The 26,159-nt window shown below is 53.3% G+C and overlaps 1 protein-coding gene across 1 annotated transcript in view; it reads left to right on the forward strand.

Moving 5' to 3' along the window:
• Rbm19 (RNA binding motif protein 19) overlaps window positions 1-26,159 on the forward strand; it is an 86,120-nt gene that overhangs the window by 41,538 nt on the left and 18,423 nt on the right. The window contains exon 22 of the mRNA XM_013119817.3: window positions 21,187-21,292. Coding sequence (XP_012975271.1) covers window positions 21,187-21,292 — 106 coding nt within the window. The remainder of the gene's footprint in view (window positions 1-21,186; window positions 21,293-26,159) is intronic.

A 26,159-nucleotide genomic window follows, 5' to 3' on the forward strand; every position in this document is an offset into this window, starting at 1 on the left:
TGGCTTGCATGCACTGAAAGATTCCACATGACAGGTATATCTTGGGGTGGGGGGGCAGGAAACACCCCATGGTTGGGGGATCTTGGACCTGTTCTCAGTACTCTTTCAGAGGTCAGAGCATCTTCCTCAGTGATCCAGGGCTAGCTGTTTGGCTTCTGGATTTTTTCCCTTTTTTGAGCCAGCCTTCCTTCAGAAGCCAGAGCTGCCCTGTAGTGTTCCCCGGCCACAGCAAGGACCCATGGGCTGCAGGACAGTCGACGCAGTCACACGCAAGGAATCACTCATTTGTATCTCATTTTCGAGTTATTATCGAGCTGCTGGTTGAGAGAGTATTTTGACAGCAGCTGTCAGCAAGGTGCAAGCGGCTGCCATCGCCTGCGATTGGCTGAAGACACCTATGGCAGTGCACTGAATAATGCCCCAGCCCCCGTCCCCCCCACCACCAGGAGAGGCAGGGAGGAGGAAGAGCAAACATCGCAGAGGAGGGAAAATGCAGGCTTCATTAACATGTTTCTGACTCCCACTAGAAACAGCGGCCAAAAAGGCCCCGATTGTAGCTCATGTTTTATTTAATTTATTGTATTTGAGATTTGGGGCAATGAGGGAGGTAGATGAGAGAGGCCCCTTCCAAACAACCATTTAAGCTTGTCAGAGCTCATTGATTGAATTAGCGAGGTTTCCACTCCTGGCTTCCAGCTGCCAGAGCTGTAAAGCCAGTCAAGCCAGGGGTGACCAGAAGCCCCACATCTGGGAGCCAGGGAGCCTGGGAGGAGGTGCCCATGGTGAGGGAGGCCCATCAGTCCAACAAACAGTCTGGGAAGGAGGTGATCATGGAGAGGGAGCCCCGCTGGTCCACCAAACAGCCTGCTCATCCTCCGTCTCTGCTTAATTGAAGCTCAGTAGAATGTGTGCATCCTCCCATCTCTCACAGGCCTTCCTTTCTCCCTCCATGGTAGGAATCATATCCTGCATGTTTCTTTCCAAGCTCTGTGCACCCAGGCAGGGGAATAAATAACACTTTGCATTCGCTGCCTTTTACCCGAGCAGTTGAAAATTCCCTGTTTGTTTGGTCGTTGGGTTTGTTTTGTTTATAGGCTTGGAAAAAAAGTCAGCAGCAGAAGGCAGATGTGGTGATGGGGAGGCAGGCACGCTCCGCCTTGCATTGAGGACCCGTGGGGGCCGTGCTCCAGGCAGAACGCTGTAAAAGAATGTAATCTCAGCGAGCCAGACGATAGGACCATGTGTCGTCCTTTTTCCTTCCCCAGAACCCCAGCTCCTCTCAGACCTCCCCCATGAGGACCAAGCCTCCCTCCCTCTGGGCTTCACCTTCTGCAGTTGGGCCTGGTGCTGGCTTTCCCTTGGCTGTCAATACCACAGAATAGAGAGATATGGCCTCAGAATGTGACATTTAGCAGTGTCCAGAGGCATTGGTGTTGTCATGCCTGGGAGGAACTACTTGTACTAGTGTTCAGTAGAAGCCAGAGAACTGTATGCATCTTCCAGAGTGTGGGACACGTGGGGTTCGATGCTGGTGGTGGGATTTGCTGGGGAATAGCAATGGATTAATAGAGGTGGGGTTGGCATGGAGAGACAACTTGTCCTGTGCCCAGTATTCTGCATGAGTGGGTGCCCACCCAAGACTTCCCAGTAGTGTTGATAGTCATTATGACAGCCCAGACCAGCCCCACAGGTGCCCACAGGCCCTCTGGAGACAACACTACCCATTGAAACCTCGGTCTTTAAGTGATTCTCTCTATTGGTAGTCCCAAGTTTGCCTCAGCTTTACAGATGGGAAGACAGGAACACAATGTGATATCTCAAGCCTGCAGCTAAAATCATGCCCAGTAAGTCCTCACTGAGAGAAGGGGGAGAGAGGGAGGGTGATGGAAAGGAGCTAGGCAAGAAGGAAGCCATTGTGCCTGGGAGGAACCTGAGTCCATAGGGGATAGTGATAAGCCTATTTGAGGCCTTGAACCTTAGACTCAGCAATCCTGGAGATGTGACCTAAACCAGATTATAATATCACGAGATCTTGTCTCAAAATAAATCACTAAATAAATAAAGCCAACAAGCCAGTTCTAACAGCACAGGCCTATTAGCCTGAGGCAGAGGGATCCCAATCCCAAGTTCAAGGCCTGCCTGCAAAGCCTAGGTAAACACTGTCTCAGAATGGAAAAGGTGCGGTATGGTGTAGAACACGCCTGTGAGACTCTAGGTCCACCCTGGGTACCCCTAAAAACAAAGTCAGGAGTGAGTTGGGCTGAAAAATACAAAGTGTGGCAAAGCAGAATCAAAGACTCTTTTTGATGGGCTGTTGCTTCATAGGAATTGTGTACTGTCGCTAAACAGATGGGCCCCCAATGCCATTTCAAAGTCTGTTTTTAAATTAAGTTTTTACAATTAGGAACAAAGTTCAGTCTAAAAAGGTCACTTTCTGCCCATGTGTCAGCTCCCTCCCTCCCTTCTTCCATCTCCAGCTCTGTCTACCTCCATGTATCATGCACATAGAGTCTTATCATAGGCCACCTCTATATATCATGCACATAGAGTCTTATCATAGGCCACCTCTATATAGCATACACATAGAGTCTTATCATATCCCACCTCTATATGTCATACACATAGAGTCATATCATAGCCCACATCATAAGCACCAGGCACAGCCAAAGGTAACAGATTTTGTCAGAGCAGACAGTGTCTGGCTTTTTCTGTAAAGGGCAGATAGTGACAATAGTCACAGTTAAAAGCGTTGAGGACTGGGAGGGAAAGGGGCGTGCCTGTTGTGGTGAGTTTCGCTGTGATGAAGGGATGGGAAGTCATACTTTTTTCCTACGGCACACAATGCTCTTGTGAGTTTTGGTTTTTGTTTTCAACCATTCCCCGGTGTAACAACTGGTCCTTCTGGGGCTGTGTGGAGACAGGCAACAGGCCTTCTGCAGCTGTTTCTGGCCACCCTTAGTTAGGTGGCAGTGGGGACACTGACAACTTCTCTAATCCTGTGTTCTCCTATGGGAATTCAGCCCCTCTCTGCCCATGTCACTGACGCCCAGCTGTGACCTCCCGACCGCCATGTGCCAGGATCCCTCCTCCCTGTGCTTGGGACTGTCTTCTAGACATGCATGTTTCCCTCCTTTGTGTAGTTTGATCTCTGCAGTGCTGGGCATCACCTCAGAGGAGCCTTCCTTCGCTTGCCCTGTGTGGCCCAGCCACTCTGGCCTTGTCCCCTGTTGGCAAGTGTCCTGCAGTACTCGCCTGCGGGCACTCGCCCTGAAGGTGTCCACTTCCTCCCATAGATGGGCTCCAATGCCCTCAGTTCTACATCAGTGCTTAACACATTATAGGGGTACATCTCGGCACCCAAAAATACTTGCTTAAAGATAAACGAGCAGATGAGCGCACTGGGGTCCTGTTGCCTGAGTCACTGGTTGAAAGTCAGCTCTCGTGAGGCTCCTTGATGGTGGCCTGTCAGGTGTCCACCAGGGAAAGACAAGGACAAGGGACAATCATTTATGAAAGAAAGCTCAAGAAAAGCATGTATTCCATCCCAGCCCCTAGTGCTCACCCCTAGCACCTTACAGATCCTGTCAGTGTCTGCCTAGCACAAGAGAAAGACCTAGTCCCAGCCTCAAGTCATGACTTTGGGTTTCTTGTTTGTTTTGTTTTGTTTTTTTTTTTAATCTTAAAGGAGACTTGATCATAAGTGCCTGGGTCTGTCACTGGGTCAAATGATAACGCTGAAGATGAATTTGAGCACCTGGTGAGGAGGGGCCTGCTTTTTTTTGTTGTTATTGTTCAGAAGTAGAAAAGTTACAAGAATACCATAAAAATTCATGTTTGGTCTATTCTTTGTTTGTACATATGCTAGTTTTTCTGATCCACAGAGCCTGAAGTTCTAATATATGGGGGTGAACTTCATTGTCACTTCTACCCCCTAATTTATTTAAGGGATTTTATAAAAACAAAATGATTTTAATGACCATAGTCTGTACATTTATCAAAATGGGGTCATTCCAACACCGCTGCTCTGTAACCTGAATGTAATGAGGGAATTATATCCTGACCCAGCGGAACACGTGTCCCCTCTCATCCTTAGCCTGGGGTGGGCTTTAGATCAGGAAGACAGCCTCCTCCTCCTCCTCCTCCTCCTCCTCCTCCTCCTCCTCCTCCTCCTCCTCCTCCTCCTCCTGCTCCTCCTCTTCCTCCTCCTCCTCCTCCTCCTCCTCCGTTTCTTGCAGCTCAGGCAATGGACAGGCACCAACCACTTGCTCTATGAATGTCACCTTGATGGAGACATCAGACAGGGCAGATCCAGGTTCAAATCCTACACCAGCCTCTGGGCCAGTACAGAGTCCCTGTTTTGTAAAGAGGTGTGTGTGTGTGTGTGTGTGTGTGTGTGTGTGTGTGTGTGTGTGTGTGTGTGTGTGTGTGTGTGTGTGTGTGTGTGTGTTAGAAGGCCTGGGAACAGGATCAGACGACTTGGATACCAGCTGTCTCCGACCACAGTTTTGACCTTGGGTGGGTGTGTGCCCTGAACCTCAGCTTCCTCACTCTGAAATGAGCATCATGATGAACTGAACCAGCATGACTCTGGATAGCACTGAGCACATGGCAGGCTCTGTGAATGGAGACTGGTGTTGGAAGGCAGCCTGAGGACTGTTCTCTTCCCTGAATCCAATGCTGGATTCCTTAGGCTTCTACCTCGGCAGCTCGACTGGCTGACCGGTCCTGGCCCTCCCTGCCTGAGCTGGGCAGGGCCCCTCCCTCATCCTCCCACCCATCCTGGCCATCCCACCCCCAGGCCTGTGATGCTCAGACCCCCACCTGTATCCTGTCCGCATTCTGCTACTGTGAGCTTGCTTTGCTGAACTGGGGCCTCTGGGCAATCTCTGGGGCCAGCATTCTCTGGGGACTGTGGTTCTTTCCCATTGTGTCAGTTAACTTTCCTTGAAGCTGAGATCGCATACCTGAGAAAAGGTCAGGAAGGACCCGTTTGCCTGTAAGAAGTTGCAATTAGTTGCAATAGGCTGTGGGGTAACAGGAGGGCAGGGCTATAGGCCCACAGCTAGAGCATGTAGAAACAGAAGGGAATTCCAGGGCCCAGCTCATGGGATGGTGCTGCCCACATCCAGAGTGGGTCTTCCCAATTCAGTCAGACCCCCCTGGAGACAGCCTCACAGACACATCCAAAGATGTTCTCCTAGGAGACCCCAGATCCTGTCCAATTAGCAATGATGACTATCACAGGGTAAGCAGGGGACAGCCAAAGACTCCCACAAACTGTCCCTTTAGGAAAAGACATTTCCGGCTCTGGATGGGAAGGAACAGGCCCAGGGCAAGGAAGACGTAGTCTCCACAGTTTTTTAATTCACCTGTTTCCCTCCCACAAAATGAAGAGGAGAGCACCCCCGCATACACCTCTTGGGGTCCTGGTGGAAAACATTCTCCCCAATTGTGCATCTCCACTGGCTCTGGGAACTTGGATTATTTTTGGAGGTGGGGATGTGAAGCCACATGAACCTTGTCCTCCCTCCCCACCAGATCGTTAAATTATTCCACAGGAGCCAAAGCTCTGAGGCTAAATCACCACAGTGCGTATCATGGCAACTGTCCCCATCTCAGCTTCTGCCACTTGTCTCTGCAGCCACAGCTGCAAGAAACTTGCTGAAGAGAAGTCATTATCTGTGGGGCAGACTGGGGGGGGGGCAAGACAAGAGCTTCCAGCCCCTTCCAGTCCCCACAAACCCATTAGATCAGCACCCTGTCAGGACAAGCTATATATGTGTGTGTCTGTGTGTGTGTGTCTGTGTGTGTGTCTGTCTGTGTGTGTGTCTGTCTGTGTATGTTTGTCTGTGTGTGTGTGTCTGTGTGTGTGTGTGTCTGTGTGTGTGTGTCTGTCTGTGTGTGTGTGTCTGTCTGTGTGTGTGTGTCTGTGTGTGTGTGTCTGTCTGTCTGTGTGTGTATGTGTGTGTCTGTCTGTGTGTGTGTGTCTGTCTGTGTGTGTGTGTCTGTGTGTGTATGTCTGTGTGTGTGTCTGTCTGTGTGTGTGTGTCTGTGTGTGTGTCTGTCTGTGTGTGTGTGTCTGTGTGTGTATGTCTGTGTGTGTGTCTGTCTGTGTGTGTGTGTCTGTGTGTATGTATGTGTGTGTCTGTCTGTCTGTGTGTGTATGTGTGTGTCTGTCTGTGTGTGTGTGTGTCTGTGTGTGTGTCTGTGTCTGTGTGTCTGTCTGTCTGTCTGTCTGTGTGTGTCTGTCTGTGTGTGTGTCTGTATGTGTGTGTGTGTGTGTGTGTGTGTGTGTGTGTGTGTGTGTGTGTCGGGCAGAGTAGTGGGGCCTTTACAGTATATTGGGTGCTCGTATAGATCACCAAATCCTCACTGGTGCCTACAGACTGAGTGGCATTTGTGATGTTCACAGCTGTCATAATGTTTTTATGAACAAGGTGGAAGGAGGGGCCTAATCTTTCCTGATTTTTACCTTTATTTGTTTCTTGAGTGGTTGAACATGTGGTGGAGCTGTGGGGGCCTCGGGGGACAGTGAGACCCTGTGGTCACAGAGCTGGCATGTGGTGGGGCTGTGGGGACCTCGGTGGGACACTTGAGACCCTGTGGTCACAGAGCTGGCATGCAGATGGAGAGCTCAACAGCAGATCGGGTGCAATGAGAAGCAGCTGGGGAATGCAGGCCCCTGGACAGGTGAAGCCTCCCTGAGAGAGCGGCTTTGCCGTACACTTGCAAAGACTGGGCTGGCCCAGTGCCAGGTGCCCTGGCACAAGTGGCTCTGGCCCAGATCCTGTGACCCCAGAGAACCTGGAATGTTCCCCATGGCACTAAATCTGACTAGGGCCTGAGAATGAGCCATCTGTCTTTCTGTCTATTGAGATCTCTGCTATGAGTTCGTTCATATTGCTTTTCAAATACAAATAACTCTTCTTAGTCAGAGCCCCTGAGTGCCAGGCAAACACTCTGCCACAGAGCCTCACCCCCAGCCCCTCACTGGGGGATTCTAGATAAGAACTCTACCACTAAGCAATGCCCCTGACTCCCCCTCAGCTTTGTAAGGTTTTTGTTTGTTTGTTGCTTTTTTGTTGTTGTTTTGTTTTTGTTTTTTGTCTTGTTTCATTTTAAGCTCTCCAGCACCTGGCTCTTTTCATAGCTGCATAACTTGATGGTCCTTGCGGAGAGTGGTCCTGAACCACTGCACCTGTCTTCCATCCCTGTGTCTGTGCATGTTGGGGAACACGAAGCCCTCTCCCCTTGCTTCTGGTCACTGTAGAGCAGAGCTGGGCTGGGGCCCACGGGGACGATGCTGGTTTAGCCTCTCAGCCGTGCTCCCGGAAACAGTCTCATTAAGGCCCCTCAGGTGAATCTGGGAGGCAAGGTTGGGAGGCCTAATGAGGCTTGCTGCAAACCTCCCTAATTACAGGTTGACTGGGTCTTCCCTGGCCTCTCAGGCCTCATAAGCACCTGATTAAGGAAAACAAATGACACTGGGAAGGAGGAGACAGAGACGCCCAGGCCTCCGGGAGACCCGTCTGCGCCACACCCAAGGGTGAAGCAGGGTGCTAGGCTGAGGATCCAGAGTTAAGTTTAGAGTTGTGAGTCATGTAATCCCTGCCACATGCACGGAGTCTCTGGGGCTCAAAGCAGCTGCAGATGACACATCAGAATGTCCCTAGAAGGTCAGATGTGGCCTGTGAGCCACAGCTTGCTGGTCCTGTATGAAAGAGCCAACCAGCTTTCCCCTTTTCCGGTCATTTAAAATGAGAGTTCCTGTGCAGACACAGGACAGCAGACACAGAGCTGCTTCCACCCTGCCGTCCCTGGGCCTCCTGAGGCCCTGGCCACCTGCCTGGCACCCAGCAGGTGCTTCCAAGACTCTCCTCTCCGGGCTCCACTGTCCCAGCCAGCCTTTGTGGCCTAATGGTCTCTGAGGTCCAGCCACAGGTACGCAGGTCCAGTGAAGTCACTGGTAGGCTCCACACACAGACACTCAGCCTCAGGTTTCACACCAGCCGTGAGGGTCATGCTCCTAAGTCATAGGCCAGACCTGATCACATGGTTCATCTGACTTCTATAAAACCTTAGGGTTGGAGGACTTGAGGCACAAAAAGAGCAGATCTGATCCTTAGTATATCATGGAGCAGGTGTGTGTGTGTGTGTGTGTGTGTGTGTGTGTGTGTGTGTGTGTGTGTGTGTGTGTGTGTGTGTGTGTACACCACCCTCAGAAGTCGATTCTCTTCTTCCACCATGGGTTCCAGCGGTTGGACTTGGCTCCCACCGCAAGCACTTTTACCCCTGAGCCATCTCACCAGCCCCAGCCTCCAGGCCCTGAGTTGGAGAAGTGAGGCAGGCGGGAAGGAGTGCCTGGACTGTCACTGTGGTTCCCATTGTGGAGGCAGGTGGGACAAGTGCCTCCTTCCTTCTGCTGCAAAGTGGCTTCTGGTCTGTCCCATTCATTACCTCAGTGCCCGTCACTGGTTCCAAGAACACAGCCTTTGAGAATTGTGTCGTTTTGTTTTGTTTGAGATGGTCTTACTAAGTATCCCAGGTTTGCCTCAAACTTAGCAATCCTGCCTCCACCTCCCACACATTGGGACTGTAGGCATGGGCCACCATGCCCAGCTAGGGAGAGCTATTCATTCATTCAGCCATTCATTCATTCATTCATTTGCTTCTACTTTACCATCTGTTCACTGTAGGCCAACACACATCAGATAGATTAGTGCATTTAATAGTTAACATAGATGGGAGGCCGGGGCAGAGTTGGGGGTGGGAAAGCTCTTGTGTAGAGGCAGTCCCCCCACCCTCCACCTGGGCCCCCACCAACCCCTCCTGGTTTGGCCACACTCTCCTGAGCCTGAATTGAAAGCTGCTCTCGAAGTAGCCACTCTCCACGGGAGTCACCGACACCACATCTGGTCCAGACAGAACTTCTGTTTCACAGGGGACTCCAATCCAGCCCGAGAAACCAAGTCTGGTTTTAATTATCTTCCATCCTGCCCCCACGAGGGTGGGGAAAGCATTGATTATGTCCCCCTGGCAACACCCCCACTCCTACCCCATGGAGCATGTCACCACAGACCTGCCAGCAGAATCTAGTCCCCAGCTGTGCCTTGGGAAAAGCTGTGGCCACACTTTGCATTCTTCCAAATGGAGTGGAGATGTAGGGGTGAGGCACACACTCACAGCCTGGCCTGCTCCCGTGCCATTCCACAGCTATGGCCCCGTCTCCCTCCTTGCCACCTCTGTGAAGACTGCGGCTAGCACTAATGGCCACAGACAGGGTCTTCCCCCTTCTCCGCCAATCCCCTTCCTCACTTCCGCCACAGCACCCTGAGTTTTCCCACACTCTAATCCTACCTGGCCCTAGTTGGATTTTTTGTTTTGTTTTGTTTTGTTTGTTTGTTGTTTTTGTTTTTTTGATCATTGCCTCCTTTAGCAATGGACCCACCTGCTGGAAGACAGCTATCCGTGGTCCTGTTTTTGTCCCAATCCCTTGGTTCTCGGCCACTAATGGACCCCGCAGTTGCCCTATGGAATAGAATGGAGTCCTGTACTGGTTTGTTTGGCCCCAAACAAATGGTGCAGCTTGCAGATTCATCTCCTGCTCTCCCCTCCTCTCAGAACTCACTAGCCATCATGGCTGTGGTTGTTTATTACTGTTTTCTTTCCTAGACTTTTAAAAATAACAGTTGTCCCAGGCTGGGCAAGCTCCCTCCCCTCTACTGGCAGGCATGGTAGCATGAATCACTGCTGCTCCCCCCCGCCCGCCATCTCCCTCACCCCTGGAAGCCTCTGAGGCCTTTCGTCCAGCTTGCTCTCCAGACATTGTCTCTGTCAGCTTCTGCAAAGCATCTCCTCCCCAGCCTTGCGCTTAGCTGTCTCAAATGCTGAAGCAACACACTACAGGCTATTGGTCTGGAAAGGTGGCCACCTCCCAGCCATCAACCTGGCATCCCCAGGACTTCCTAAGGCTTCCTTACAATCCTGAGCTGAGCTGGGTGGGTTCTGGGACCTTTCAGTGCTGTGGGGGTGGGGATTCTAGGATCTTCCAATGCTTTGGGGATAGAAGTTCTGGGTCTTCCAGTGCCATTGGGATGGGAGTTCTAGGGTCTTCCAGTGCATTGGGGGGGGGGGGTTCTGGGTCTTCCAGTACCATTGGGATGGGAGTTCTAGGGTCTTCTAGTGCATGGGGGGGGCAGGGTTCTGGGGCCTTCCAGTGCCCTAGGGGTGGGAGTTCTAGGTCAGTTGTCAGAAGAAGCATCCAGAAGGCCAGAGCTCTTCAGACTGTCTCCCAGAGCTGTTCGCTCACAGCGTCTTCACTTCCTGCTTTGCCTGCCTGCTGGCTTCCCAGGGTCTGGAGGCCCCAGCTAGATACTCAGGAGCTATTCAAGGACAGAATGTGGCAGCTATGTCTAGAGTTGGGGGCTAGGGGTTCCGGTAAAGCAAAGTGGGAAGTCAGAGACTTCACAGCAAGACCCCAGGGCAGTGTCACCATGGCTACCCCAGAGGGTCACTCTGGTCCTAAAGGGAGGAGCTAACTCCCCTGTTAGGGGCCTGGTCATGATGGGGGTGGGGGTCACAAAACAGAGAAACCAGAGAAAGCCAAACTTTGTAATTGTGGCTTACTCAACAATCAGTACATGTCTTCCTCAGAAGGTACCACGTGCCATTGGCACCATCCAGGCATCAGCAGGGAGGCACAGCATAAGTGAATAGAAGGGAGGCTTCCTAGAGTCTATCACAGAACATGGAGGGAGAGAACTGGTCAGGTGACCAACAGAGGCCAGCCCCCTGCATATGTTCATGGAGGCCACCCTGGGGTGGTAGCCCACCTTGCACTTTGCTCCCTTAGTTGCCTATCAGCCAGGGTTAAAGGTCGTATGTTTGCTCAGAAAGTCTCCAGATGGATAGGTTGCTGTCTGGTTCTGTGCTCTAGGGACCAGCACTTGAGCTAAACACAAACTTGCCCAGCCCAGCTTATCCCTCAAGGCTCTGGGGGAGGAGAGGTTTCCTCTGCAGTGCCTGCCACCCTCTGAGATTCTGAAACCCTAAGCCTTTGAGAGACTGTCCTTAATTCCACCTTCTGCCCTTCCCTGCGTGTCCCTGGAACTTCAAGTTATCCAGCACAGGGGAACCACCGCTCCTATGCCACAGAGCCCCTTGATGCCATGTTTTTCCAGTGTTTTAATAAAGTTTTATCAGCAGTCAACCATGTCTGTACACTTACAGTCCTGGCTGCTTTCCAGGTACAGGGAGAGCTGAGTAGTCACAACGCCAAAGCCAGTTACACTCTGACCTTTATAGAAAATGTGTGTGCACCCCACTGTAACAGTGGCTGCCAGCTGTCACTACCTAAAGTCTTTTGGAATCTGCCACTATTAACCCTGTGCCCTTGTCAGCCACTCTGGGAAAAGGAAGGAGAGGAGCGAGGGTCTGACTGGGCATCTGTCCCTCCTTCTGGAGTCCCTGGGTTTTAAATGAAGGAAGGCTGCCATCCTGGGCAACTGTGAGAGTCAGACCACAGTGACAGCAAGAGACTGCCCTTCCCTCTTAGCCTGCTCACAGTCATTTTGAGTGTTCCCTGGAGGTTCTGCTTCCCTGTACCACATGGGGAGGTGGGGGAGCTTCCAGCCACCACAAGAGTACTTCCTAGAGACAATGTCAGGAAGCCATAGAGGTCTTTCTGAGTCTTAGGGTACATCACTTTGTACCCCTGCAGAGAAGGCAGCACCAGGTAGCCATGTGCCTCCTTCAGCTCCTTCCTCACTGTCCCCGGCTCCTGTCAGGTGTTGGATAATAGAGGTGACCTGGCTGTCACTCAGTGGGGCATCTTCCACCTGCCCAGGAAGATCTACCTCTCTCCTTTTCCCTTCCCATCCTCCTGGCCATCATCCATGGTCAGGATCCAGTTTGCTGGAAGGTTCTTTGCACTTAACGTGAGACATTAGGATAGGTAGGCAGTGACTCGTTTCGGAGCACAGTGTAGGCCTGTGTGAAGCAGCTTCATGGTGGTGTGGTTGGTGACGTGCAGCCATCATTACGTTTTGAGTGTCAGAGCGGTTTGTGTGTGAGGGATGGGGCAGAAAGTAGAGTGACCAGTCAAAGCCCACTGCGTCCTGCTGCAAGCAGGTGTGAACAGATAGGACCATGCATGAAGTCTTAACTAGGTCTGGCTCAGGGCCAGCAGGTGTGGTGGCTGCACCCTAGCTGCCGTGAGCCCGTCGGAGCAGCTGTGGGCCAGTGGCAGGATTGTCTTCCTGCTCAGAGCCCTGGGTTCGCCCTGTGGGTCCCAGCCCCTGCTCACCCCATCTTCCCCGTTCCACTCCTCACCATGGCTCACAGGCAGGCATGGAGACCCCACTCATAATGAAGACCCTGGGACAGTTTAGTGCGAGCTGGAGATTCTGAACTCGGCAGTGGTGTACCCTGGGCCTGGTGTTCATCCTCGGGGTCATTCTACAAGAGCAAGATGAGAGATGGCAGAGCAGCATAGAACACGTCTCACACAGCCATAAACACATCCAGCATGCCTGCACCTCTGAGGTGTCCTCAGTTGGGGTAGAAATAACAGCAAAAAAAAAAAAAACCCCGAAAACAAACCCTTGCTGGTTTCAGCCAGTAAGAAAGGCCAGGTTTTTTTTTTTTCCTCTGTCTCTGTCTCTTTAAACGTCTGTCCTCCCTTTCTGTCCCTTTCTGTCTTGAGGATAATGACAACGGAGGGTGTTGAACTGGCTCTGGGCGTCCACCTCTGGCCGCTGCATGCTTGTAACGATTTCATTAACCTAAATTATCCACTTTATTTTCTCGTAATGGGATTAGCTGTTCTCCAGGCAGTTGAAGAACAGAGGGGAGAGGGCTGTGTGCTCCATTACTGCACCAGGTGGAGGGCAGGACTGGCTGAGTGTGCACCCTGGGCCAGAGGGGGCTGCTTTCCATCCCTCTCACTGCAAGAGGGACTTGCTCTCCAGATGGGCTCATGTGGCCCAGGGAGAGCAGAGGCGCTGGGCACCTTCATGGTAACCCTTGTTCACAGCGCCTTTTAACATCGCTGAGACACGTGTCAAGACAGAGACCTGCCTGTCTGAGCGGGTGAGGAGTGACTAAGCCCCTCCTGCTGTCTCTGCTCTGTTGGGCACATGCGGTCCCCGGGGAGGCCTCGTTTGCTTGGAGCCAGCACAGATGTGGGTGGCAGTAACCACAACTCTCACTTGCTCAGGTCCTGACACTGCCATGGATTCGACAGCCATCCTGTGACGGTGGGTGTGAGGGCAAGGTGTGGGACTGGACTTGATTCCAGATCTCCCTCTGAGGCCAGGGTGATTCCAGATCTCCCTCTGAGGCCAAGGTGCTTCTCACATCAGAACTCTGCAGAGTGACCCACGTGTAGTCCCTGGAGATTCAGAGTTGTCGCCTGTATCTCAGAACCAAGCACTCCCCAGTCTTCTGTGGCTCCTGTGTCCCGAAAGATGCTAGTGGTGTTTTGCCCAGAGGTACCAGAGATTGGAACCCAAGGCCTCACACATGATCCACAGGTGCTCAGATGCGGTATGCTCAGCCTTCTTATCACTTCTCAGGAATGGTCTCACCATGTTATGCTATCTGGCTTTAAACTCAGTAGCCCAGGCTAGCCTGGAACTTGGAGTTCTCCTGCTTAGCTTCCTAAGTATCTGGGATTGCAGGGATGTGCTACCACATCCCCTGAGTTTATTCATTTGTGCAAAGGAGAAAAAAAAAAAAGACAGGTTTGGGGGCCAATTGAGTTTGAGAAGCACTACAGCCCTTCACCTCCAGACATACTCTTTGTGTCCCTATGTTAAAGGCACTGGCAAGGCTACAGCAGAGACAATGGCCACACTCCACTAACACTGACTCAGTCCCTGCAGGACAGCTTTGACCAGCACTGGTTTAAAAGGGTACTGCCTCGCTTTTAACCCCCCTTTCTCTGATGTGTTTAAAGCAAGTGAGTCGTGTGAGGACTCCATATGAGCCCTACACCTAAGAGCCTTGTGTGTTTGGGCAGATCCATTAAACAGTTTAGAAGGCCCGGTGTCCTGCCTCTCAGGGCCCCCAAGGACCTCATGTGGCAGTACCCAGGGTACACTCTGTGGCTCAAAACATTCCTGGTGATATAGTCAGAAGAGAGTTCATTTCTGTTTAGGTGTTACAGTGCCCTTTATGTGTGTCTAGTTTGTATGTGTGTGCGTGCACACACACACATCTGAGCATGTGTGGTAGTCAGAGGTTAACCTCCAGAGTCTTCCTCAATTGCTCTCCACCTTTTTTTTCCTTTTTTTTTTCTTTTTTCTTTTTTCTTTTTTTTTTTTTGAGACAGTCTCTCGCTTTTCCATGAGGCTCTCCAAGGGGGCTCTCATGGAGTCCAGGACCCTGCTGGCCTCCACCCCACAGGCTGTGATCACAGAAGCCTGCCTCTGTGCCAGCTTTTCTCTGGGTTCTTGGATCCAAACTTAGGTCCTCTTCCCCCAGGAGAGCAAAGCCTTCAAACCACAGACTTATTGACAGCACCTGGCGGGGGGGGGGGGGGGTCAGCACAGAGCTCAGCCTGCTCGGAGAGCACAGGGAGGTGTTGGCCAGCTGCGTATGAGGCCCCCAGGACCCAAACCCTAGGACTCCGGAGGATCCCCTAGAATGTCACAAGTCTGAAGGGTGGTGAGGACACTCACTGAATGGACCTACTGCAGGTGAATCTGCCACTGGGGCAGACCCTGTGTGTCCTCGTGGAACATGGAGTGCCCATAACTCTCTCGTGTAAACGTGAACCCCTGCATGGCCATGAAGGAGAGACTCTTGATGGGGAGGGGTGGGTACCAGATGTGGACTGGCCCTTCAGGATTCTTTGGACCAAATCGGATCAGAACTCAGTCTTGGAGCCAGTGCTGACATATGAGGTGTCTAGCAATGCTAATGGCATTTTTGACTTTGTTGACATCATTTAAATCTCTCAGACCAGTTTCCTTTTCAAGAAGGGAAGCGTGGCCAACCTGGAGTCCAAGTGTCCACCTGAAGGCCAAAGCTGGGCTACATGGACCCTGCCTGCCCTGGTGGAAAAGTGGCCTTTGACACATGCATGCGTCCATTCATTCAGCAGCTTGGTCACACCCCCCATGGTGTGTGATGAGGGACATAGACCTCTGACAGCCTCAGGCAATGTGGGGAATGCTCTCTCAGTGACCTGGTGTGGAGTGAGGACTGCTCTCAGTGACCTGGTGTGGTGTGGAGGCTGCTCGCTCAGTAAGGATGGAACTTCAGCTACCGACTGCTCCTCACTGAGGACTCCTAGTGAACTTGTCCCACTCTGCCATCTACCTGGCCTGTGAGTCATGAGTTTAAGCCTGGTCAACCTCCTACCCCTTCTGCCCATCAGCACAGCCAGGCAGTGCTGGAGGTGCAGTCAGGCCAAGGGGCTGCCTTCCAGTGTGCCCTCCATGAGGCTACTCTGAAGAGACTCTGAGGTCCACCTGGAACCTAGCCCTAGCTCAGATTCAGAGACTGTGTTTAACCACTGAGCCCAGGATCTCCCATCTAGAAAATACAGAGACCGTACCTGCCTGGCAAGGGCCCTGTGAAAGGCTATTGAGAGACGCTAAATGCTGCCCTCCACTCCTCTCACTTGCTTGGAAACCAGGCCATTTTTCAACCTTCAAGAGACAAAAATGAAAGGGAGTGTTGGCTGATGGTGACTGGGTAACCTTTTTACATCGGCTCTCACCAGGCCGAAGCGCCGGGTAATTGGAAGGGCTCGGTGTAAAAGGCACTCTTTAAAGAGCCAGTGTGAGGACAAAGAGGGGAAGATTCCATTAACCAACCCTGCGCCATCTCTTCCGCTGAGCAGGTCCACCACTGCCATTCGCATGCGCACGCTTGCTTGTCCACGCTCGCTTGTCTGTGGTTCTAGGGGAGTACACGCATCCCACTGAGGTGTCACACCCAGCCCACGTCATCTTTGGAGGGACCGCCTCTTCTCTTTCCTGCTAACCAGGAAATTGTTGAGAAGGTCATTGTCTGGGGACAGCTCCATAACAAGTGTGGGACAGGCCTTTCTCTCCTGCTGTGACTTTGTGACTGGATTCAGAGAGGAGCGGTGAGTCCTTGTGATAACTCTTGGATCACCTTACATCATGGGCATCATCTTAAGACTGAATGTCCTGCCTGCACATGTGATTGCCTGAGTGGATAGTGGGTGGGGCTGTGTTTGACACTCAGAGATAACACGGAGTGTTGACTCAGCAACTAGAGAGAGGTGGGGGGTGTTCCTCAGTGCTGGGTGTAACTCCATGGACTCAGTTGAGTGACAGGACCCTGCCGTGTCAGAGTGTATTTTCTACTTTAGCTAAGGAGAGGGAGGTATAACGGCTATTCAGATGGCGATCAGTCTTCATAGTGCTAGCAGGGTAGAGGAGGCAAAAGGCCCTGAGGTTGGTGCAGACTCAAAGGGAAAACTACTGTAGGTCCTTAACAGGTGGGGAGGGGCAGGGAATGACCTAGTTGGCATCAAGAGAGGTGAAGGTCCCACGGCATTGAGGCTGTGGGTCTAGCCACAGACATGATGTCCAGGGCAGATGTGGCCCCTAAATATGCTGTGGGGTGTGCACAGCTTTAAGCTTATTTGCAAGGTAGCCTGTACACACCATCCCAGAGGCTTGAGTTTTGTGCATCCCAGCAAAAGTGGACTGTTTGGATGCTCACCCTGGGCTCAGCTGTGGACATTGTTAGCCAAGCTGCAGGCCTGGGGACCAGATGCCCATCAAGGACCCAGCTGTTCCTTGTCACCTAAGAGGACCAAGATCTCCCAGGTGACCAGCCTGGGTCTCCTCCCTCTGTAAAGCAGAAATGGCAGTGCCTTGCTCTCCAGGGCCATGTGAGTCCATAGTCCAGGCTGCCCCACACACTGCAAGGCATACCGAACTGAATGTACTGGTCACCGCTTGCTGTGCTGCACGGGTGTGTGATGTGATAGTTAATGCTGGGGACATCTCTAAAGGACTTTTGCATGGCAAGAAGACACCTGAAGTTTGCCTCTGTCACAGAGCTTTACTTCATCTTGCTCATATCACAGTGCTGGTCTCTGGGTCCCTTCGGTGACAGCAGACTCTTCCTCAACAGCACTGAGTGCAGATGGGGAAAGGACTTGCCAGTGAGTAGCCCACGGGACTCCACACACAACTGGGGAGTCTGAGCTCCAAGTAGCATGAGGACTTGGACCCTAGAACAGCCGGGATCAGGGCGTGCCCCAACCGCTCCTTTGTGGCAGGCAGCGTGCACACAGCGAGGCCCACTTCCCAGCGTCCCCATGTAACCCAAGGCCAGACTGTAGAGCAGCTGTGTCCAGCTCGGCATCTGCACAGGGTCCTCTCCTTACCTTCCCCTCTCTTCCTTCCACTGAGCCCATCTTCCTGGCCATGACCATGCAAATTGAGTCAGTATAGGGAGGGGACCCACAGGCAGGGGGACACATACCTTGACCTGTGTATACAAACAAACCTTGCACACCTAACCAGATGTAATTGATCCACAAGTATCTCCTCCCACCACACACACACACACACACTCCAGTTGTCATTGAAAACCCACAGACCCGCCACCAAGCTTGGTGGTGGCAGCGTGGCAGAGGGGGTGGGGCTGCGGTGCAGGAGTAATTGGTGAACCCGGGGTGAATGAAATAATTGGAAAAGTGAGGTGTGAGTTTGTTAGGGAAGTGTGAGCCTGTGGGGGAGGGGAGGAGGGCTGTGTTTAAAAGCCCGCACTGGCCTCTTTATTCACAGCTTCTGATACAGTAATTGCTATTTTGTGGTTTCTATTATCTACACAGTGGGGAGCGTGCGCAGCTCCGTCCCCCAGCGTGCTGGGCTGGGGATGAATCCCTGGGTGCTGCAGTTTCCCTCTCTCCCACCCTGGTCCTGGTGGCCCTGCCCAGCCTCTCCCCACTGACCGTGGCCTTGGCTCCCAGGAGACAGGGTTCACGTGGAACTCCCTTCAAAGGCCTCTTTTAAAAACTGGCCTCACAGACCTGGCCAGCAGATAAGAACCTTCATAATGACTGGCATTTATATGTCGCTTATCTCCTTGGAGTGAAAGGTACTTCATTGATTTTTTTTTCTTCCTCCCCCAACCTTCTCTTTTCTCTTTAATTCTCTTCAGCTATCTCTCTCCAGTCCTTGGTGCTGGCCTCCCATGATCCCACATCACACAAGCACCAGGCAGGAGCCAGTCTCTTGCCAGCCCTGTCCCTGAGCACCAAGGGCAGGAGCTCACCTCGAACCTGAGTCACTTTTGCCCTCTGCCCCTTGCTTTTCTCATCTGTTAACCAGAGGTGGTGACAGTGTTGACTCCAGCACTGTTACATCTGGGAGTGGCAGGTAGCCCGTAGGCTCTCTTTTATAACTGGGGTGACATTGACAGTGTCCTGAAGCCTCCACTGTACATTTCTAGAAATGTCTACAGATACTGGGAAGTTCTTCGGAAAATCTAACCCTGACTCTCCAGCTCTTCCTCAGCCTGCCTCTCTTGCCCTGTTCTTAGAAGTTGCTTTTCACGGGGAGCCATTTCCCTGAGTGAAGTGCCTGGGGTCTTCAGGCACTTGTTTCCTTGGTCATTCAGTTGGCAGTCTAGAAGCCCCAAGCCAGGGCTCTGGATTTCCTCAAAGGCCACCAGCTCCCATCCCCACCCCGGCTCCTCAGCGGTTCTGACTGCCATGGCTCCCCCGCCACATTCAGATGCACATCCTCAGACCACAGCCACTCGCCCCCTTCCACCTCCTTGCCAGCTTCTTTCTCCACCTTTTAATTATTTTCCTCGCTTCCTCCGGCCCCACAGCTGCTTACCATGCACCGAGCATCCACGGCTCATAGCAAGCTGCAGAGGGGAGGAATTAACCTCAACAGCACCCCCTCCTCTGTCTCCCTTCCCCAACCCCCTGACATAGAGACAGACAGACAGAAAGGGGGTGCACATGGGCCTCCCTCTCTTCCCCCTTGATCCTGGGTGGATCGATAGGACCCTAGATTCTGTGCAGGCCAACCACCCCCACACAGAACACACGAGCGCGCACGCGCACACACACACACACACACACACACACACACACACACACACACACACACACAGAGGCTCCTCTTCACCCTGGACTTGGTCACATTTTGGGAAGAAAGAAGCCCCACTTGTGGAAGAGACTGGTAACTATGGGGGACAGACCAGGCTTGAACTGCTGTTTCCCACCCAGAACCAGGCTGCTTCTCCAGAACTCCGTCGGTTTGTAAAACAGGGCAGAAAGACTTGAAATGATGAATGCCATAGCTCCTTTCTCAGTCACCCCCACCTCTGTAGGCCACCTCCCATTGTTTGTTCGTTCTGGAAGTGACTCTAGCTAGCAGCACCTGCACAGGGCGAGCCTTGGGCTCCAAGCCGTAGGCACAGACACAAGCAGGATTGGTGTGGTTTCTTCCACTGCTAAAGTAACACAGCACCTCCTCTCCCTCGCACACACACCCTCAGGGGCTGGTGGAACACAGTGGGTGGTGACTTGTGAAGGTGGCTAACAGGTGGCTGGAGATGGGGAGGATCTGGAGAGCCAGGTGTTGGCATCCTCCATTCTGTCAGAGACAACTGGCCTAGTTGCCCCAAACCTCCTAGCCTCCTTACATTGTATGTAAAGCCCTCTGACCTGGGCCCTCAATGTCCCCAAAGGTGTCATTGCCAGCAAGTGACCAATAAGCCGTTTCTGTGGACCAGCATGGGAGCAAGCCTGTGCATCCTGGCTATCCTTATCCCAGGCAGTACTGCAGACTCACTGGAACTGGGTCCAGGGACCAAAGGCCATGTCATGGGATGTGCAGGCCTTTAGGTGGCAGAATAAAGCAGGGTTTGCCAGCTGTGTGCCTCTATCCACTCTCCAGGCTTCTCATCTGACCTGCTCAGACTCAGGACCCCTCCAAATCAGCTAAGAGTTCCCTCTCAGCAAAGAATCTTGCCAGGTTCCCCTCTGCCTCCTTCCCATCCTGGGGAGGCTGGCCTTGTCACCAGCTCCATTCCCAGCGGCCTGTGAAAGAGTGGGGGTGGGGGCTGCCGGGGAGAGCTGGACGTGCCGATTCATTTTGAGGCTTCATAATGCTGCATTTACACACTGTCCTGCTTCAGAAATAGGGCCGGCAGATGCCTGCTCATGCTGTCAGGGCTGCGGGTTAACGCCTCAGATTTAACTTATATCATTTTGTGAGTGCTTACGGCCTGCGCTGTGTTCTTTACCCAATCGGTCCTTGGCCTGGAACATCCCAGACCATGGCATGTGACTGTGTGGACCCAGAAGCCACCAGAGAGTGTAGATTTTCAAATAAAAATAACACTCTCTCTGGATGCTGAGCGCATTAAATATTTATCGGTGGCAGTGTGCTTGTACATATTTGATAAATGGACATTACAAAGGGATTGGGGTTGGGGCATGCGGCCAGGGGACCCCGAGGAAGCCCGTTCCTTTTGTCCTAGAATCTTTCAAAGGTTAGCCTGGTGGAAAGGAGAGGGGTGACCCTAAGGCCACCACAGTTCCCTGATGAGTCTGTTCCAGAGTGCTGCTTGACTTTAACAGTATCAGAAGGGAAGCTTGTGGAGGGCCCGGGGCTAGCAATGTGACTTCAAAGTGCTGAGCCCTCAGGCATCTCCAGACCTCAAGTCCTAGGTTTACAGAAAGGATTCCATGGCTTAGGGTCAGTTCACTTAGGCTTGGCATACCCCTGCCTCCAGAGTAGAGGCTGCCTGGGAAAGGTCAGGGGACCCCACCGACATCCTGAGCCTTGACTGTCAAGCACAAACAGTCCCTTGCTGTGGCTAGGATCTTCCTGGCCTGGCACAATGTGTGCATGACTCATCCCATGGGGAAAGGACAGGTGTCCCCCAGGTGGCAGAAGAGGCACCAAAAATTTCCCATCAGCACCTCCAGCCCGATGGTACCCTCCCTCCCCCACTTGGTGGCCAGCAGGGAGAAGGAAGCCACGCCTTCATAGTGAGGACTGGCAGTGAGGAAGTGGGAAGCCACATGAATGTGCCTGGGTGGTAGGTGTTCCTGAAACCAGCCATCTCTGTAACCTGCAGGGATTGGCTCCTGAACCTCGGCCCAGAACCCCTGCCTCCCTCGCAGGCCTCCATCCTTAATCTCTGCTGTTGGCCTTTTGTCTCTAGCACCTTTGGGGAACTGAAGACAGTGCGCCTGCCAAAGAAGATGACGGGGACGGGCGCACACAGGGGCTTCGGCTTTGTGGACTTCGTCACCAAGCAGGATGCAAAGGTGAGTGCTACCGCCCAAAGAAGCAGGGATCCTCTGAGTGCCGCTACCTCATGTTGCCGACTCTCCCTGACTGCTAATTTAGCCAGTATCCGTGGAGGAAGAGCAGAGTGTGGGGTACGAGGGCCAGGTGGTATGTGTCCGTGTGTACATGGGTCCATCATACATGTGCAGGAGCCTAGGTTGACCTGTTTCTCAGGCTGCTGTATGGCAGGGAGAAGACACTGGAACTGGGCGTTGTAGATGTTTAAAACAGCTTGGGCAGGAATGGGAAGGGTGTCCAGAAAACAGTACATGGGGTGGGACCTGGCTCCCCCCCATCCCTCCACTTGTGGCCAGTTCCATCCTTTGCTAGTGACACCAAGGGCCACCCCTGCAGCACACATGCACACGTGCAGATCTTTCTCCAGTATGCAGAGGGCAGAACAGCCTTGGGGGTTGCGGTTATTTTTGCTTGTTTGCTACATATGTGTTTGGTACGTGTACATGAGTGTGTGAAATGTGGAGATCAGAGGACAATTTGCAGGAATTGGTTCCCTCCTGCCCATGGGTCCTGGGAATTGAACTCAGGTCATCAGGCAGGCACCCTTACCCAGTGAGCCATCTTGCCATACCCCTGTAACCACCACCATCCAGGGCTTTGAAGCCCAATGGCTGCTCTGCGTTCAGGCCAAGATAGCAGCCAGGCTGTGGTCCTGCCAGTGTCTAGGAACCACTCTCATGGCCTCAAGTTCCAAAAGGCCGGGTTGTGCAGGAGAGGGCTGCTGGGCTATCCCGTACCCCATACTGAGCACTGCGTGTACAGCCGTGACCCTCCGTTGCCCCTAGCTTTCCTCCCTGGAAAATGGAGCATCCAGGACGATTCCCAAGCGGCCAGGGCTCCTCCCCCCCCAGGGGGCATGCTGCTGAAGAGCAGAGTGGCTCTGAGAGCCAACTGTGGTGTTGCAAGGGGCCCCTTGCACAGTGTGGAACAGAAGGGACAGCTTAGGATATAACCACTACCTAGACAACCTGGGCTCCCACAGGCACAGGGTACCGGTCACCTCCATCTCCATCACTCCACTTCAAGTGCCTGCTTCGTTGCCTAGACACTTGTCCTCTCCCTCAGCTGGCAGCCCTTCCCTGGTCACCTCCAACAGTGACAGAAGGGACAACACACTGCAAGCACTAGGTCTTGGCAGCCAGAGAAACAGTGACACTGAAGGCAGCTTGGCCTTCCCTAGCCTTGCCCTGTGCCTTGGTTTTCTTACCTATGAAATGGATTGATGGTAGTGACCCCGCTCCAGTTTTGTGACAGGTGAACCTGTGACCCCGGCTCACTGGCACATGGCAAATGCTTAATACCAGAGGCCCTGAGCCATCCACCCCTCGCTCTCAGGTCTGCACACCCATGACACCCTGTCAGCAAGGCAGCAATAGGAGGCTGTGAGCACTGTATCCAACTCTGTTCCCGGGCATGGGATGGGTGGGTGGGGTGGCAGAGGTGCCATTGTCAGTTTCCTGTCCAGACAGTGCTGTCCTCTCTGCCCCCGAGAGGTCTTTCACCAGTGTCAGCCCCAGACTTGTGCTCACCGTCTGTGAAGCCATGGCTTCCCCTCAGTGCGACCTCGGAAAAGTGACTCGCCCTCCTTGCTCCTCTCAGCTCTGACAGGGCTGCTGGGGTGATGCTCTGAGACCAGGGCCTAGCCCCTTCCACACAGTGACTGCCCTGCCCAAGGTCAGTGTCACAACTGGCCTGGCACATGGCCTGAAGGGACAGGCTCGGGGTGGGTGTCCACACCCCCACTTCCGTACCACAGTACAGTCCTGAGTCCCTGGGGCACAGGACAGTCTACACCCAGTTGACTGTACAGTACCGAGGCCGGATGCAATTCACTCCCAACCCCAAGCCAGCCCCCTCAGCAGTGAGGTGATGGCTTCTCCCCTCTGTCCCTTTCCATTCTTGGCTCCTTCCAGGAGAAAGAGCAGCTGAGGACAGCGAGGGCTCTGTGCCCTCCCTCACTAGTGCTAATTTGGGCCTCTCCATCCGTGCAGCAGTCCCCTGCCCTCCCCCCCCCCATGCCAGGACTCACCCTTTGTTCCCCACTGTGCCAGTGAGATCACCTTATGGAAGTGGGGCGAGCTACGACCCCCTCCCTCCCGCAATAGTCCCTTGCTCTTGTTTCTTGGGTCAGCTATGTCTCTCCCCCTGATTGATCCCCTTGGTCTATCAGCAGAGCTGGGTTGTATGCTGAGTGGCAGTATGGGTGCTTTTCACCTGCCGTAGATGCATGCGCCCTGCACACAGTGTGGCCACACTCTGAACATGGAGCCATTCTTTAGCTATGGCTTGTGGATGGGGTTGCTCTGCGGTGGAGAAAGGGTGGAACCCAACCAAGCTGGAAAAGGGCCTCTCGGGCCCCGCCTCTTGGAACATGTCTCCCCAGCCTCCTTTTTGCATGTGATTTTGGGGGGGAGAGGGGGGGCTTTAGAAACACCTGGTTCTCCCAATGGTCTCTGACCCCCTTGAATGCCTTCTCCTGCCTTGACCCTTCTCCATGCAGACTAGCAGCCTGTCACTGGGTACCTGCAACCTTGTAAACTAGGAGGCCTCCTCAAGCCATCCTCAGACATAGAAGGAAAACCAGAAGGGAAGAGGCATGGAAGAAAAGTATGACAGCCACTAGGGCTGAGGCAGAAGGCTACGTTCATTGCTAAGTGGAGGATCATGAGGCCGGAAGGCCCAGAGAGACTCTGGTCTTCGTGGAGGGGTGGACAACCAGTCCCCACTTCATCCCAGCCACTACATGTCATCCTGGTGTCAGGCTCTTGCCCTGGCCCCACAGTGTAAATGTCATGGTATACCTTCCCACAGAGGCCCACTGAGCCCTCAACAGGTGCCCACTCCTTACCCTGGGATGAGGAGTTTGGTTCTCTCGCCACGCCTTACCTCATGCCTCACGTATCCTCAGGGACTGTGACCCCTCAGGCACATCGCCCTGCCCAGCCCAGGGTACCACATCAGGTGGAGAGTAGCATCTCCCTCTCCTGACCTTGCAGAGCCCCAGGCCACCCCTGGCTGATACTGACTTCTCAGGCAAATAGGAGAAAGGACTGGGTTACCTACAGTCACAGGTGCTGGTGACCTGAGCCTCGGCTGTTCGTGCAGGCGACTTCTCCCTGACGAGGGTGTGTGATCAGCCTCATGTTCTCGGCCGTAAATGCCAGTCCTGCTGCCCGCGTTATCTCAGCCTCCATGTTTCTCGAGAGCCTAGCCCTGTATGAAAGAGGGAGGCCCGTGTCAACTAGGAGACCGTAGCATGGGGCAGGAAGTCACGTGGCATGCATCCTACCTACGTGTGGAGTCGGTCTCTGATGATAAAGCCCTTCTAATGCCCCATCTTTGGAGTGCCCCCCGGGGTGTTGGTGGTGGATTGTTTGACGGGTGGGGAGATAACTCGGTGTTGTACAGCCGTGCCCCTCCCTCCTGCCAGGCACTGGTTTACCAGAGTGCTATCCTTCTTCCAACCTCACCCATCCCTGCTACCCAGCTTCAGTGCCTCACCCTGGAAAAGTGCTCTCTGGGTAGAGACAGGCAGAGAGGCCAAGAGGTCCCATGAACAGCTTTCTGAGGAGCAGCTGCCTTCTGCACTGCTGAGCTCCCTCCTGCCCACCCCAGCTCATGGACAGGCAGGCAGTGGAGACTCCTGGGCAGGTGGATTTGGCCCCCATTGGCTAGACAGCCACCAATAGGCACTGGGCTTCCATTCAGGCCCCACCTTCCTTTCTTTACATAGCCCAGGCTGGCCCTGGAGGAAGGAAGGAGGAGCAGACAGACACCCAGAACCCAGAATATTGATTGTGCCCCACACAAGGTGCCTTTTCTCCCTCCCGAGCCACGCTCCTTTGTACTTTTGTGGTTGCAGCTGTTTTAGCCACCGACACTGTTGTTTTAAAAGGCCTATTTTCACATAGAATGTTATCCAATTAGCAGAGCAATGTGTTGGCTTAAATAAACACTCGGGGGGAGCCGGCAGCCGGAGATGCGATGGCGGCTGGCGTTGGCAGGCAGAGCTCGCTGTGATAAACAACCGCCGCTTTAATTGTAGGGTCGCATGCGTCTCCTTCCTCTTTCCTGCTTCTCCGTCATGGTGGGTGGATGCCCAGGGAGCGAGCGACAGGCTGCATGGCCTGAGCTCATGCTGGCTGGTTATGCCATGTGGTGCAGCGGGCACTTCAGTGAGATGGGGTGGCAGAATTGGTGATGAGCAACAGGACAGAGCTTCAGTAGCGTGTGCTTAGCACAACTGCATGATGGTGTGCAAGGGGGAAGAACAAGGCGTCAGTACAGTGGGGTCTCAGGGATGACCCCCAAGGAAACACCCCTCTTCCAACCAAGCAGTGCCAAGCGGGCACAGAGCAGCCCAGGGCTTCAGAGCTGCTTTCCTGCTCCACATGTGGGTCCCTGCGCCCAGGCGACCCTGCCCCACAGCAGGAGCTGGGGACACTGCCCTTCGGGAGTGGCAGGGCATGAGAACAGATGGTGTGGTGCATGTGCTGGGGACGGGGAGGCAGCTGAGTCCTGGGCTCTGAGGTTCCCTGCTGCATTGAAGCCTGCATTGATCGGTTGTTCTGTGTCTGCCAGAATGCTGCCAGAGTTAACCCAGGCACTGGGGTTTCAACCCCAGTTTTCTGTTTGCATGTTATGTGCAAGATCACACTGGCATTTGAGTGGTGCTACTTTGCCAGGCTTCTGTCACCACAGTCCAAAGGTATAAATTCTAGTCATTTCAAGGCAGGGGACTCAGACTCCGCCAGCACATGTGAGCTAAGATCAGGTACTGCCCAGGTCACCGCCGAAGCGTAAGTAGGATCACACTGTGCCATGCTG

This window comes from Mesocricetus auratus, unplaced genomic scaffold, assembly GCF_017639785.1.
Source record: "Mesocricetus auratus isolate SY011 unplaced genomic scaffold, BCM_Maur_2.0 Super-Scaffold_100025, whole genome shotgun sequence".
NCBI classification, from domain to species: domain Eukaryota; kingdom Metazoa; phylum Chordata; class Mammalia; order Rodentia; family Cricetidae; genus Mesocricetus; species Mesocricetus auratus.